Here is a 12547-nt window from a genome sequence, read left to right as displayed (position 1 = left end):
AAGAGTGGAGCAACAGCAGATGGACAGGGAGAGAAGATTATCAAAGACAGGAGTGAAAACATGATCAGGATGAATTCAAAAACCGAAGCATGTTACATGTTTATAATTAGTGATGATATTTTAAAGCCTTACCTCCACCATTCTTATAGCAGAGGTACGGGAAACGCCACACGTTCCCTAAACCAACAAAACCGCCAGCCACAGACAGAACAAAGTCCAACTTGCTGGCCCACTTCTCCCGCTGAGGGTGTTTGCCCTCTGCCTCGTCTTCAGGCCGGGTGCCAGGGCTCTTTCCAGGAGACGGCTTCAGAGTGTCCTTGTGGAAATCTTTCAGGCACTGAAGTTTCTCTTTTTGAGCCATTCTGTGGAAACAGGAGATGGAGAGAATCGTCTGTAATTAACCCATTGACATCAGCCTTTAAATATTCAATACATTCAAAGCTAAATAGACTTTCAGAGTTGAACAGAACCACTTGACGGTCTCTGGCGACCTGCCAAAGTGGCTGTTAGACCAACACAGGAGCCACAGGTCCACAAAAGGTACAGTGTGGGGGATTTAGTGGCATCTAGTGGTGAGGTTGCAGTTAGCAACCAACAAAATACCCCTCAACTCACCCCCCATCTCATAAAAATGCAAAAACCTAGAAAAATGGTGGTGCAATATGGCGACTCAATGGAGCTGGACCCATTCCTAGATATGAGAGGCTCATGCCAAGGTAACAAAAACATAACAATTCTTAGTTTCTGGGTATTATACACAATGAAAACATAGCTATGAACACACACAATCCACTTCTGCCAGAAGATCCCCCTACATCCTCCACACTACATCTTCTGAAGAGACGAGAGGAAAAACGAGGTGGTATTACAAGCTGTTCTAGAAAAACAATAATTGTAGTTATCTGTATCAAACTTGTGATCAAGTAACAGGACAAACATCCGTCCCTAAAAGACGTTGGTTGCACAATCAACGACCCTGACCAATCAGCTGATGCAGCAGTAGAATAAATGTACATTATTGTAGTTTCAGTCCCGAGTAAGAAGTGTAATGCTGACTTCATGACTTCCAAAAATATAAAGAGTTCGTTTTCCACTACACTTGAAAGAATTGGGGGATGTTTAATTTAATTTGTTTAATTTAATAGCAAACAATTGAACTACACTTCTACTTTTAGCTCCCCTTAACAACTTCTTGTTTGACTGTGTTGTCACATTTTATGTTCTTCACTCCATGGCATTCATTACAGTGATTCATCGGAGAGGTTTGAGTGTCAACAGACCGATAAATTAAGACTTCCCTCAGTTATGTTCACTGTTTGTGCAAGACAACACAATACCATCCATTGCCTAACCAACAAGCATCACTCTTGGGTTCTGACAGCAGATTTCATTTTGGATATAAATCAGAGTTGGATTCTTTTTAGCTCAAGATTTTTTTTGTTTTTTCTTAAAAAAGACTTATTTCAAAAGGTTTTATTTATCAGGAATGTTCAAAACATGGTAAGACCTCCACCTACGCATAAACCCTTGATTTATTTTCAAGGCTGTACTGTGAAGTATGTCCCAACTCCAAACGACTTAATCAAGTCAAACAACATAAAAGTCAGTCGGCGGAGGAAAGGCAGGTTTACCAGGAAGTAACTTTTTGAATGTACCGACTCTAAATGATACTATAAGCTTGAAAATGTCAACTTAAAGGAGACCTATTGTGCTTTTTGTTATGTTTTGTCCTTTCCTTCAGTGTTTTCTATCAGTTCTTGTGCATATAAAAGATCTCAAAGTTAAAAAAGGGTCAACGTCTGTACCAACAGAAGCTGCTCTCTCCCACAGAAAACACAGCTCCTGAAACGCCTCGTCAGTAGTACCGCCTTTAATTCTGTGAATCATGACATTACACTACGTCAGCGTATCAAAACAGTCGCATAGCTTATGCCTAGCAGCTAGTTTAGCACAACTGCTCTGTTGTTAGCGGTGCGGGCTCGGGCATGTGTGAGTGGACCAATCAGAGCAGACTGGGTATTCAGGAGGGGGAGGGGCCTAAAAGAGATACCTAGAAGCATGTAAATCTATTCTAGAAGTAACCCAAAATAAAATTAGGAACCTGAAAATGAGCATAACATATCTCTATTATTTGTTTAAGTGAGGGCTCTTCAGACTTGTTTCTGCATAAGTGTAAGATATACTAATACTAATTCCCCACCGCCCCCCTCCCTTCCTCATTACAGTTATTAAATACGACTCCTGTGATTGGCCGGATGTGTAAGCAGCGCGATCGGGGCCACAATGACACACAAGGAGAGCTGTAAATTTCCACCTGACAATGGCCATGAGCGAGAGAGGAAGAGACAGACATACTTAGTAGTCAGCAGATGTCTGTCACTGTGGAAAATGTCATGTCTTTATCTCTTTCCATCTGCCAGGCTGCTGTGCCCTCAACTTCTCTCTTTGTCTCTCTAATTAATTCACTCTCTGTCTGACTTTCTGAGAGATATTTACACAGGGTGGGGTCGAGGACAAGATTACATTTCATATAAATCCCATACGCCATTTTTTTTCTGTTGCTGCCTGCAGACACGCATATTTAGTTTTTCTGCATGGCTTTTCCAATATAATGTTTTTTTTACCGTGAACGTATTCTTGGCACAGATGCTACTTTTACGTAACATGGAAAAAAAGAATACGATAAGAGATAACACACAGCGTTCAGATTAAAAAAAAGAAAAAAAAAAGAGACGTTGAAGACAGAGACGGAAGAAAAACATTTTCCCGTCACATTCCTACTGTGTTTGTGGATTCTTGTACGAATGTTTCCACTAAATTTTAAGTGAAGGATTTCACAGAAACACGAGTTGATTTACCCTCATGACTCACTTCAACAGTTAATTAATATCACTTAGAGGAAACTGAGAGCACTTGCTTTGTGTGCATGTGTGTGTGTGTAAGTATTTCCTGTTTGGACAGACACTGGACTCCAATATGTCTGTGACAAACTGTTAGCAGCAGTAGATAGTAATGGCCATGAGTGATAGTTATATTACTTCCAGTCTGGAAGTGGACTGACATATTAATGTGACTCACATGAGAATGTATTCGAGATAAGAGGAAATCCTGTACCACTGGCTAATGCTCTTTGACCACTGAGAGAATGAAAAGGTTTGAATCTACAGCGTGATGTTCCTAGATCGAAAAAAAAAAAAAATTATATTTGCAGAAAAGCATCAGTTTTTGAAGCACATGATGAGTTTGGCTCAGTTATACAGACAATATGTAAATTCTGCCACTAGGGGTCTCTCAAACAAAACTAAAACACGTTCGATGAGTGTTATCTTGGGAGTGAAGCTGCTGTTCAGCTGCTCAGATTTGGTCAACTCTGAAGAAGAGAGTGGGGGGTAGAGCCAGATCTTCTGGAGGAGTAAACACTCAGTTTACTGACTCAGAGATTACTTTTATACTTTTGGAGTTAAAAACTTAAAAAGTTCACCCCAAAAAGTTTGGGGTGAACACCCCAAACCAAAAAGTTTGGGGTGAACAACCACAAATAATCCACTTTTAGTCTCGATTGCCATATAGCGACAGGTTCCCTTGCTGATTCTGTAATCAGGGTTTTATGGACCATTTGGAACAACAACAAACCCCTAATGATCTCTTATCAATCCTACTACTAATGAAAATAAAAATATAGGATGGACGCTGCTTTATGTGTGTGTCATCAGTAAATAAATGAAAGTCAAAAGAAAAATAAACCACAACCCTTGCAGATAATGAGCCCAGAAGTGATGTGTAAATATCGAAAAGTAGAGGACTGAGTATTAAGCCTTGTGGCACTCCTTGGAAGCTTTTTGTTCTTCTGTATAACAGTTCTTCTTTGGGATAATTTGCCATATTCAGCCATCTACAACCACATAACAATATCTATGTTGCTGAACAAGAGAGAGAAGACAGAGGAGATACAGAGAGGGAGAATGATGACAGTTAATGACACCCACTATCAATACTGATGCTCATTAATATAAATTATTAAAGCAGTAATTGGTGTAACATAAAAATAACATAATGAAATGTTTGCTACTTCTTGTTTCTGCAAACTCCAATCAACCCTGAAGTCAAGTTCCCCAAAAGCTTTTACAGATGTGTAAAACATTTCCCCTCTGGTAGAACTAACACATTATTTGCTCTACAGGAAGTGGTATATTTTCAATTACCGATTATTTCATTGTAGCTATTTCAAGCAGAACTTTTCTCCGCAGCAGCATTTGACAAAGTTCTGAGTGGATGCTCATAAGCTTTGGGCATGAATCAAGTAATTTGATCTCAAGCAGCCGAAATGAGTTCACTTCCCCAGGGTGGCTGGGCTCATCCGTTGGGCCCTGACACGCCGGGTCGACAGTCAGCCGTTGCGTCAATGTCTTGGCTACACTAGAGCGAGCGGTGTCAAAAAACAAATGGTCTATCATAGCAATGGTTTGTATATAGGTAGAACTGGGTCTTCCAGTTTCCCTTTTTGATTTTCGAATACAGACTACCTCTACCTGGTGGTATAGAGAGCTTCCTCTCATGCAGGTGCAAGCTAGTTGATCGTCGGCTGAAGTCTTTGCGGTGCGTTCAAGTGCATTTTGGCCAAGACACTGGAGACGTGAGGCAACGCAACAGTCGAGCTTTATCGCAACTAGTTCTTTGATGATGGTTTGGTGTGTCTGGGCCTTAAGAGACCAGGTGAGGAGCTCAGACATTTGAAGAATAACCGTTGGTCCTTTGCCTTGAAAAGAGTCTGCCGAGGTGACTCAAGCATTTGGTTTGGACGCCTCCTGAACACTGGAGGATGTTCCCAGTGAGAAGCACGTATGGGCTCTACCCTTGTTACCTTGTATACTTCACTGACACCATGATGGAGAAGCAGCAAAGAATCGATGAGAACCGAGGTCGTGGGCGTGAGCAGAAGCTGCTGCCGCGGGTCATCGTCCAAAGAAAAGAACTCCTCAAATGAAAGCGATGAAATATTAGCAGGAAACGTTGAGTACAAAGCGAGCTCCAGAGAGTGATCTTGGCCGTGGGAACCCCAACGAACTGTGGGACGATTTAAATCTCGGGCCAAAACCTCGAGGAGTAAAACATAGAGACTCATTGTCTGGTTTGTGTGTGTGTGTGTGTGTGTGTGTGTGTGTGTGTGTGTGTGTGTGTGTGTGTGTGTGTGTGTGTGTGTGTGTGTGTGTGAGTGAGATTGCTGGATCCAGACGTATGTAGTGACTTCAGAACCCGGCCAGTACTACACACACACACACACACACACACACACACACACACACACTAACCACTTACATAACACACTCTCCTATTTTAAGACCATGTACATTTCCACTGGGCTGACCGCCTATTAAATCCCCTCCTCTCCTCCCATCTCCTCCCATCACCTCCCTCCTCCTCCTCCTCCTGCTCCGCTCCACATTTCTTTCACTCCCTCTCCTTTACCTTTCCTTCTCCCCCTCCATGTCCATTTTCCTATTTACTCCTCCATCTCCCTCTCCGTCGTCCCATTTTCTCCTCTTCTTTCTTCTGCTCGCTCACCCCTTTTCTCCTGTGTCACTTATTTTTTAATCAGCTCCTCATCATCTCAATTACTCGCTCTTTTGCACATCCTCGTTTCATCTTCCCTCTGCTCCGCCTGTTTCTCTGCTGTTCCCAACCTTTGCCGTCCATCTCCCCCTCTCTTTCTCTCCTCTCCTCTCTTTATTTTCCCTCATTGACTTCATATATATGTATACCCTCCCTCTTTCCACACATCTCCTCGTCCCTCTTTGCTTTCATTTTAGAGAAATAGAAAAAGACAGGAGTCGTCGCACATGTAATCGTGTGAGGGAAAAGACGGGAAATGAAGAGAGGGAGGGAGGCAAAGGGGGAGAAAGAAAGCGCTGTTTTAAGTGAGAAAGAGAGATGAGGGGGAGTCAGACATGAAAAACTCAAAATTAAACATGTCAGAGAAAGTCACAGACGGAGAGAGTGACAAAGAAAAAGCGAGTCACACGCAAAAACAAAAATAGATGTGACTGATACCGATTTAAAAAAAAAACAGTGAGCAAGATTAAGAGACAGAAACATGACGAGAATCAAAGAGTACCAAGAATGAGTTTCAGTGTGAGGCGCCAGGAAGTAGAAAAGGTGAGACAAGACGGGTCAACGACACCCGAGGTGTGGATATTCTTTCAGTGTCAGCGGTCTGTATTGATTCCTGCTAAGTTTCTGTTTCTTTTCTTCAGGTTCAAGCGGTTCAAAGGGTGTTAACATCCACTTTATAATGAAAGACACTCTGACCTGCATCCAGATAGTATGCGAATGTGACTGGCCCTTTTTTAAGGACGTTATCACTCTCTGGTACCAGTCGTCCGTAAAAAAAACAAACCATCAAGTGTTATTTTGCTTGTTCGCCCCGTCAGAGGTTCGACCCTGCTCTTATCCTGCTTGTGTCAGTTTAGCTCTAAGCCGGAGCTTATCATGAATTACGTGCTTGCTGATAGAAAAAATGCCAGCTTTTATCATTCTAACCCCGCGTTTATGTCTTATCAGACATGTCGGGAGTTCAAACTGCCAACTTGCAAATTCCACACGGACGCTGTGGAGTCAGATCACAAAATATTCTGCAGCCAGAAGGTCTGAGTGACATGATTTTAACAGACAAAAAGTACCTTATCAATGTAACTGTCAGTAGAGATGTAAACAAAATCAGTAAGAATAACATCAACATCATCATCACGGGTCATGACACAGTCAATCAGGCAGTTTAGCATGATATCCTGTATGTTTACTCTATTTCTTTAAATCTGCAATAACAGACTGTTGGCCACTAGGGGGCGACATAATACGCTTTAGACAATACGGTTTTAAAGTTAATAAATCAAATTTCTTTAAGGCCTCGTTTTGCTCAACTCCTCTTTAGCTGCTAAATTTTTCACTAGGTTCACCAGCTGGTCGCTAACTTCATCCGTCCTGCCCACTGAAAAAAGCTGCATTTTGTGGCTGAAAAAGACGCTTTAAGAGCGATGCAAGGAACTAGAAAAGCTACGTTGCAGGCTGGGAAACCAAAAGAGTGAGCTGAAAGATGCTAAAACGGATTGAAGGGCCGAGGGTTCGTCACAACGAGCAGCCCCGACTTATATAGTATTGATCCATTGGGAGCAATTTGCAGATGGGAAACCTTGCGGTACATGAGCTCCCTCTAGTGGTGCCCCGTGGAATCCAAGTTAATTTAAAAACATAAAACGCTATTAAAATACTGCAGAATTTCAAATTAAAGTATCTCCACTAAAATGTAATTAAATAAGTCTTGTCTTGTTATATTTTTGACTGCGTTTGGCAAAAAATGCTTCCTCGCTTTGGGGCCATCTGGTGGCAGCATGGAGGATGACACTTTAGCAAACAGCATCACGTGCTGCTGATCGTCTCACAAATATTCATGCGTGAACATCTCTGTTTTTCGGGCTGTATCTCTCGTCGCAATCTCATCCCACAAACCAATTTCTTAACTTCCCATGATTCTCAGCACCTTTACAATTGGCTGTCAGAGCGGCCGCTGCTCTGTTACAGTTTGTCATTCACCTTGAAACAGAATGATTGGCTTCAATCATCCTGACAGTGTGTGAAGATGTGCACTTGGCACCAGGCAGCAGAAATAACCGTCATCCGTTTTAATAACATTAAGCCCCGACCCCCTCCAGGGAAGAGCTGGCTGTAAATCAGCATCTTTACCGCTTTCACCTTCAGCTGTGAATTAAATCCTTTAGAAGCTTCTGACCACAATTATTCGCTACAGCTGCAACACAATGCTGATGGATAACCGGAGCAGCTCCAATGACATTGAAAGTGTTGTGTACTAGCGGCAGTGGGCGAGTATAGAAATATATATATGTATATATATGGGTTAGTGGTTCACGCTGCTTAATATGTACAATGAGAGTGAAGGTCCAGCCAGAGCTGAAGTCAAGGACACGAGCTCATAAAAGTTTGACAGCAGCTCCTGCAGCGTAAAAACCAGGTGATGCTTTTATTTCACTCTAGACTCACTCTCCCTCTTTCTTAGATTTCAGGGAAACTGCTCTGGGAAGGCTGCCACACACACACACTCACACACACACACACACACACACACACACACACACACACACACACACACACACACACACACACACACACACACACACACACACACACACACACACCTAACCTCAGGTTACTGACTTGATAAATGATTTAACAGCAAACAAGCCTGGAGTTAAAACAGTAACTTTCAGTGCTTACGACACGACTCCTAAATTCCAGAAATGTTTTACTTCGATAAATATCTGTCCAGTCCACGAAGGTCAGAAGGTGCGACAGCAAACTCACAACTGGGTTTGTCTTTTTCTTGGAATCCCCCGGGGCACACAGGATGTGATGCGCTTCAAGTGTTCAAGTGAAGCTCTTTTTTTAAAAAAAAAAAAAAACAAGCTGATCAAGAACTGAGAACTTGCCACTAGCAGCAACTGGCTGAGCAGCAAGATGAAGAAGTCCATCCAAAAAAAAAAAACAACCCAAAGACTCTGGAGGATGACTACCTTCAATCTTGGATCATGCAACCCCGTTAAGTGCAATCAGAGCGTTTCAAGGTGTTAACACATTACAAGAACAATGATCCTGATACGTCACGCTCCTCTGATCGATGCCCATCAGCCTCTGCTCGGATGTGTCGAGACACAGTGTGCAGACACAAGCGCAGACATTCGGGAACTTACATTAATCACATGCTGACTCACCAACGGGTCACAAACGTGTGAAACAAAGACAGTCGACCCTGAGGTGCATCTCTTGGCTCACAGCGGTCGATTCAGAAGTGTCACACATCAGCTCAACAAGGACTCTACAGGAGAACCAGCGAGAAAACGATGGTGGTTCCACTCCTACATCACAAAACTTTAGATTTTACTACCATCTTTTATCCACGTGTGTCACCATACCTTAAAGAGCCGACAAGAACTTCTTCCCTCAGGGTTTGAGGGGAGAGTTTTATTGTCTAAATGCCGTTTTCAGGGCATTTTCCATCCTGACAGCGGCACAGTTCTGAGCAAAACGCTGAATACTATCACCGTGCAGCACATGTACCGCAAAACACCAAACATGGTCATCCTCAAAAAGCTAGAGTTTGAAAGCGGTGCGTTCACCCGAGTGCTGAAACACCTTCTCACATCTACATCAGACTCAACTTCCACCAGTTTTAAACCCAAACGCCAAAACTGACTTTATATGTGAGAACCTGAACTTCAAGAAATGATGTTTAAAGAGCTCAAACTTTGCTGTGTAGATTAAAATGTCCTCGTCTGTTGACACTTCCTGAACATTTTGTTCAGTTACCCCCTGAAGGACAGTTAAACTCTGAGTGTTAACAACTCTGGGTAATTTTCCTATGCTATCACAACCCGGCCCTCGTTAAAAAAACATCGCAGCGCTCAATAAACCAGTTTGTTTTTCAGCCAATACGAGCCACATGTAAACCCAACAATTTGGAAAGTGCCTTCACTGTCAACAGCACAGCATGTATTATCCAACACATGACTCACATAGGAAGACAAAATGTCTTTCTTCATTGTTACAGCAGGTTGTTAATCATTTTCAAAAGGGGGATCACCAGAAATAACAAATTAGAGAGGCAGAACGTGAAAGAGGAAGCGAGAAAAAAGGTAGAGAGACTATGAGCCAGAGGCTGGAAACAGAGAGAGAGAGAGAGAGAGAGAGAGGTAGAGAGACATGTGAGCAGAGCAAGAGAGAGAGAGAGCGCGAGGGGGGAGGCTCGTGGTGGAGAAGCAGCGCGCGGTGTGCAACGTGCGACTGACGAGCATCTCCGCCTCCTCAGCGCGCTGAGCGCTTCACTTCCCCGTTGTGCTCCTCCACAGCAAAAACGGAATTAAATGAAATCGGCTTAAATAAATACAATCAAGCGAAAAATCAATTTCATGAGTGTTTCTGTTCGTTTGAATATCCTACAAATATACAGAGACGGAGGGGGAAAAAAGAAAGAAAAGGGAAATAAAAGCAGAATTTATGGCTGCGTGTTGGCTGTGTTAAAGAAAGATAACCACTGTACCCCTCAAGATTAAATAAATGACTCAACATCCCTAATAAAAGAGAGAAAAGACTGAAAAAACAAACGGAAAACGTAAATAAATGACAAATTAACGCATGTGCGGTGCGCGCATGTGGGAAACAGTCTGCATCTCACACATGTAAAACACATGGAGGACAAAAAAAATTAAACACGTTTTATTTATTTTCTTAACGCATCAGATGCTTTTCGTGTTGCATTTAAAAGCAATTAAGAAACAGAGAACCCAGCATCCAGAGCGCACGGACGCACACGGAGACACAGAGAAACAGCCTTTATCCAAATGTGCATCGCAGCTTCCTCACCAGGAAACACATCCCTGCCCCTGCTCACACACTGCCATCAATAAAAACACCTCGAAATGCATAAAAAACATCATTATTAAATTATTATGTCTCACGTAAACTCTTTAATTGCATCACCTTTTGAAAAAAAAGAAGAAAAAAAAAGAAAAAACTGCAAATCTCATTCAAACGCAAATTGGATCTAATTAGAAAACATGAAATCTTAATTCTAATTAAAAATCTCTAAATAAGCGCTTGTGAGCGGAGCAGTCATCCATCCCTGCTTCTGCTTCAAAGGTGTGCAACGAAGATCTCGTTTTTTTGTTTTTTTTTCCTCTTACCTGTTCTGTTGATGTGATTCTGTGTATTATTTTGTCCTTTTAATGTCCTTTGAGCGAGGTCCCTTCTCCCCTTTTCGTCTTGTCCGTGTCCTCCTGTGTCCGTGAGAGCGACTGAGGGTTGGACGCGTCGTTGCCTATATTTTAGCCTGCTTATAAGCCCCTCTTTCTGACCTTTGTCTCTTAAAACGGGGGGACCAGAGACATCAGCGGCAGTGGAAAATCACCGGCCTGCCTCCTCTCAGAGCAACAGGAGAGCTGTGTGTGTCAGATGCCTTCAGGACCCGCGGGAAACCTCGGAATTCTCTCAAAGTGCGCCGTTACACGAAAGAGTAGCAGATGGGCTGTGCTGCGAATTGTGGCGATCGGGGGGGCATCTTTCCAAATCCGCTGGATGAACCCCAAAAAATGCATTGGTGGTAGAGAAGAGTATTTGTTCCACCTCAAGAGGGAGTTAATTTTTTTTTTATGACAGTCTCTGTGCTGCCTCAGTATCACGTGTGGGAATTACTGTTGTTGTATAAGCCTGACAATTTTTTCCAGAGGCTGAGGCGAACAAAAAATGGCAAAAATGGCAATAAAACACAATATAAAGATCGCACCCAGTTGCATAACTCGTTTGATGCTCCAAAGAAAAATGTCGCCTGCCCTCTTTATGAAATGTTAAACATCAACAGACTCCGGGACACAACTTGAAATATAGCCCCAGAACATGCCTGACGAACCTCATCTGTCTGCCACAAAATACAGATCTTCCACAGGTCCATTTTATCATCAACAGCCGACCATAAGCACGTAAAGGTTCCACTGAGTGAAGCGTTGATGTTTTCATTTGTCAAAAACAGGACGCTAAGATTTACGAGCAGCGCCTGAATGCAGCATTAAGGAGCATTAAAGTGGCAGTCCCCCCCCCCCTCCCTCCACCCCCCAACCCATTTCACGAGCTGGTTGGTTGGTATCTTAACGAGCACACGCTCAGATTCTCAAGCGCGCCCCCGGCTACACACACACAATACACACACACACACACACACACACACCTCTTACGCGCGTGACGTTGAGCAGGCGCTGGAGTGCACGCGGTGATGGAAATAAAGGAACAGTGTGAGGAGTCCTGTGCAGCTGATTTCTGCATGTGGAGTAACAGCAGCAGCTCTGAGTCCTACTGAAAACATGACGCTTGTTTTCTATATTAGATGTTCCTCAACATGAAAAGATTATTATTCATTAAAAAGAATTAAAACATTTTAAAAAATCTGCATTTTTTTGCAGCTTAAATCCTTCTGCATCTTCAATGTAGTGGCATAATTAAACATCAAAATATCCACCGTCATTAGGAAAATGCTGCTGATACTACTCATTCATACTTTCAGCTCGAAACTCAAACACTTTGAACTTTAGCCACATTAATTCAGTTTTTTCATACCATTCATCATTTCTGCACAGTCACAGTTTTTTAAGTTTCATGTAATTTTAATTAAAGTGTATGGAGCTGGATGTTAAGGGTCAGACTCCTACAAGCTCTCTTCATACATAAGTAACTACTGCACTGACTCCAATGTAAACTGAAAACAGAAACTTCAGTAGTGAAGCAGTTGCTCTGATTCTCACATTTTTGACAATACAGAACTTTAAAACGAGGGTTGGTGACTTATTCTGGAAACATTTACTGGTTATAGGCTCGTGGCACAATGGCAGGGAAGGGCAGCCAAAATGTCCTAATATTTACATGCTAGCTTGATAGCACTGAGTGCTAACAACAGCCATGTTTGTTGTTAATTCATTATGAAATGTTAGGTGTT

General features: G+C 42.5%; 1 protein-coding gene across 1 annotated transcript in view; it reads right to left on the bottom strand.

Annotated features, from left to right (window-relative positions):
* The window catches only part of LOC311254962 (sodium- and chloride-dependent taurine transporter-like), a 35315-nt gene extending 24126 nt beyond the window's left edge, over window positions 1–11189 (bottom strand). The window contains exons 1-2 of the mRNA XM_084349053.1: window positions 10749–11189; window positions 133–362 (exon numbers count right to left, since the gene is read on the bottom strand). Of these exons, the coding sequence (XP_084205179.1) occupies window positions 133–361 (229 nt within the window). The 5' untranslated portion in view covers window position 362; window positions 10749–11189. The remainder of the gene's footprint in view (window positions 1–132; window positions 363–10748) is intronic.
* Between the last annotated feature and the right edge of the window lie 1358 nt (window positions 11190–12547).

This window comes from Pagrus pagrus (genome assembly GCF_965226575.1).
Source record: "Pagrus pagrus genome assembly, chromosome: 3".
Classification (NCBI taxonomy): Eukaryota; Metazoa; Chordata; class Actinopteri; order Spariformes; family Sparidae; genus Pagrus; species Pagrus pagrus.
Note: the sequence above shows the minus strand (reverse complement) of the source record. Positions and strands in the feature narration are given on the sequence as shown.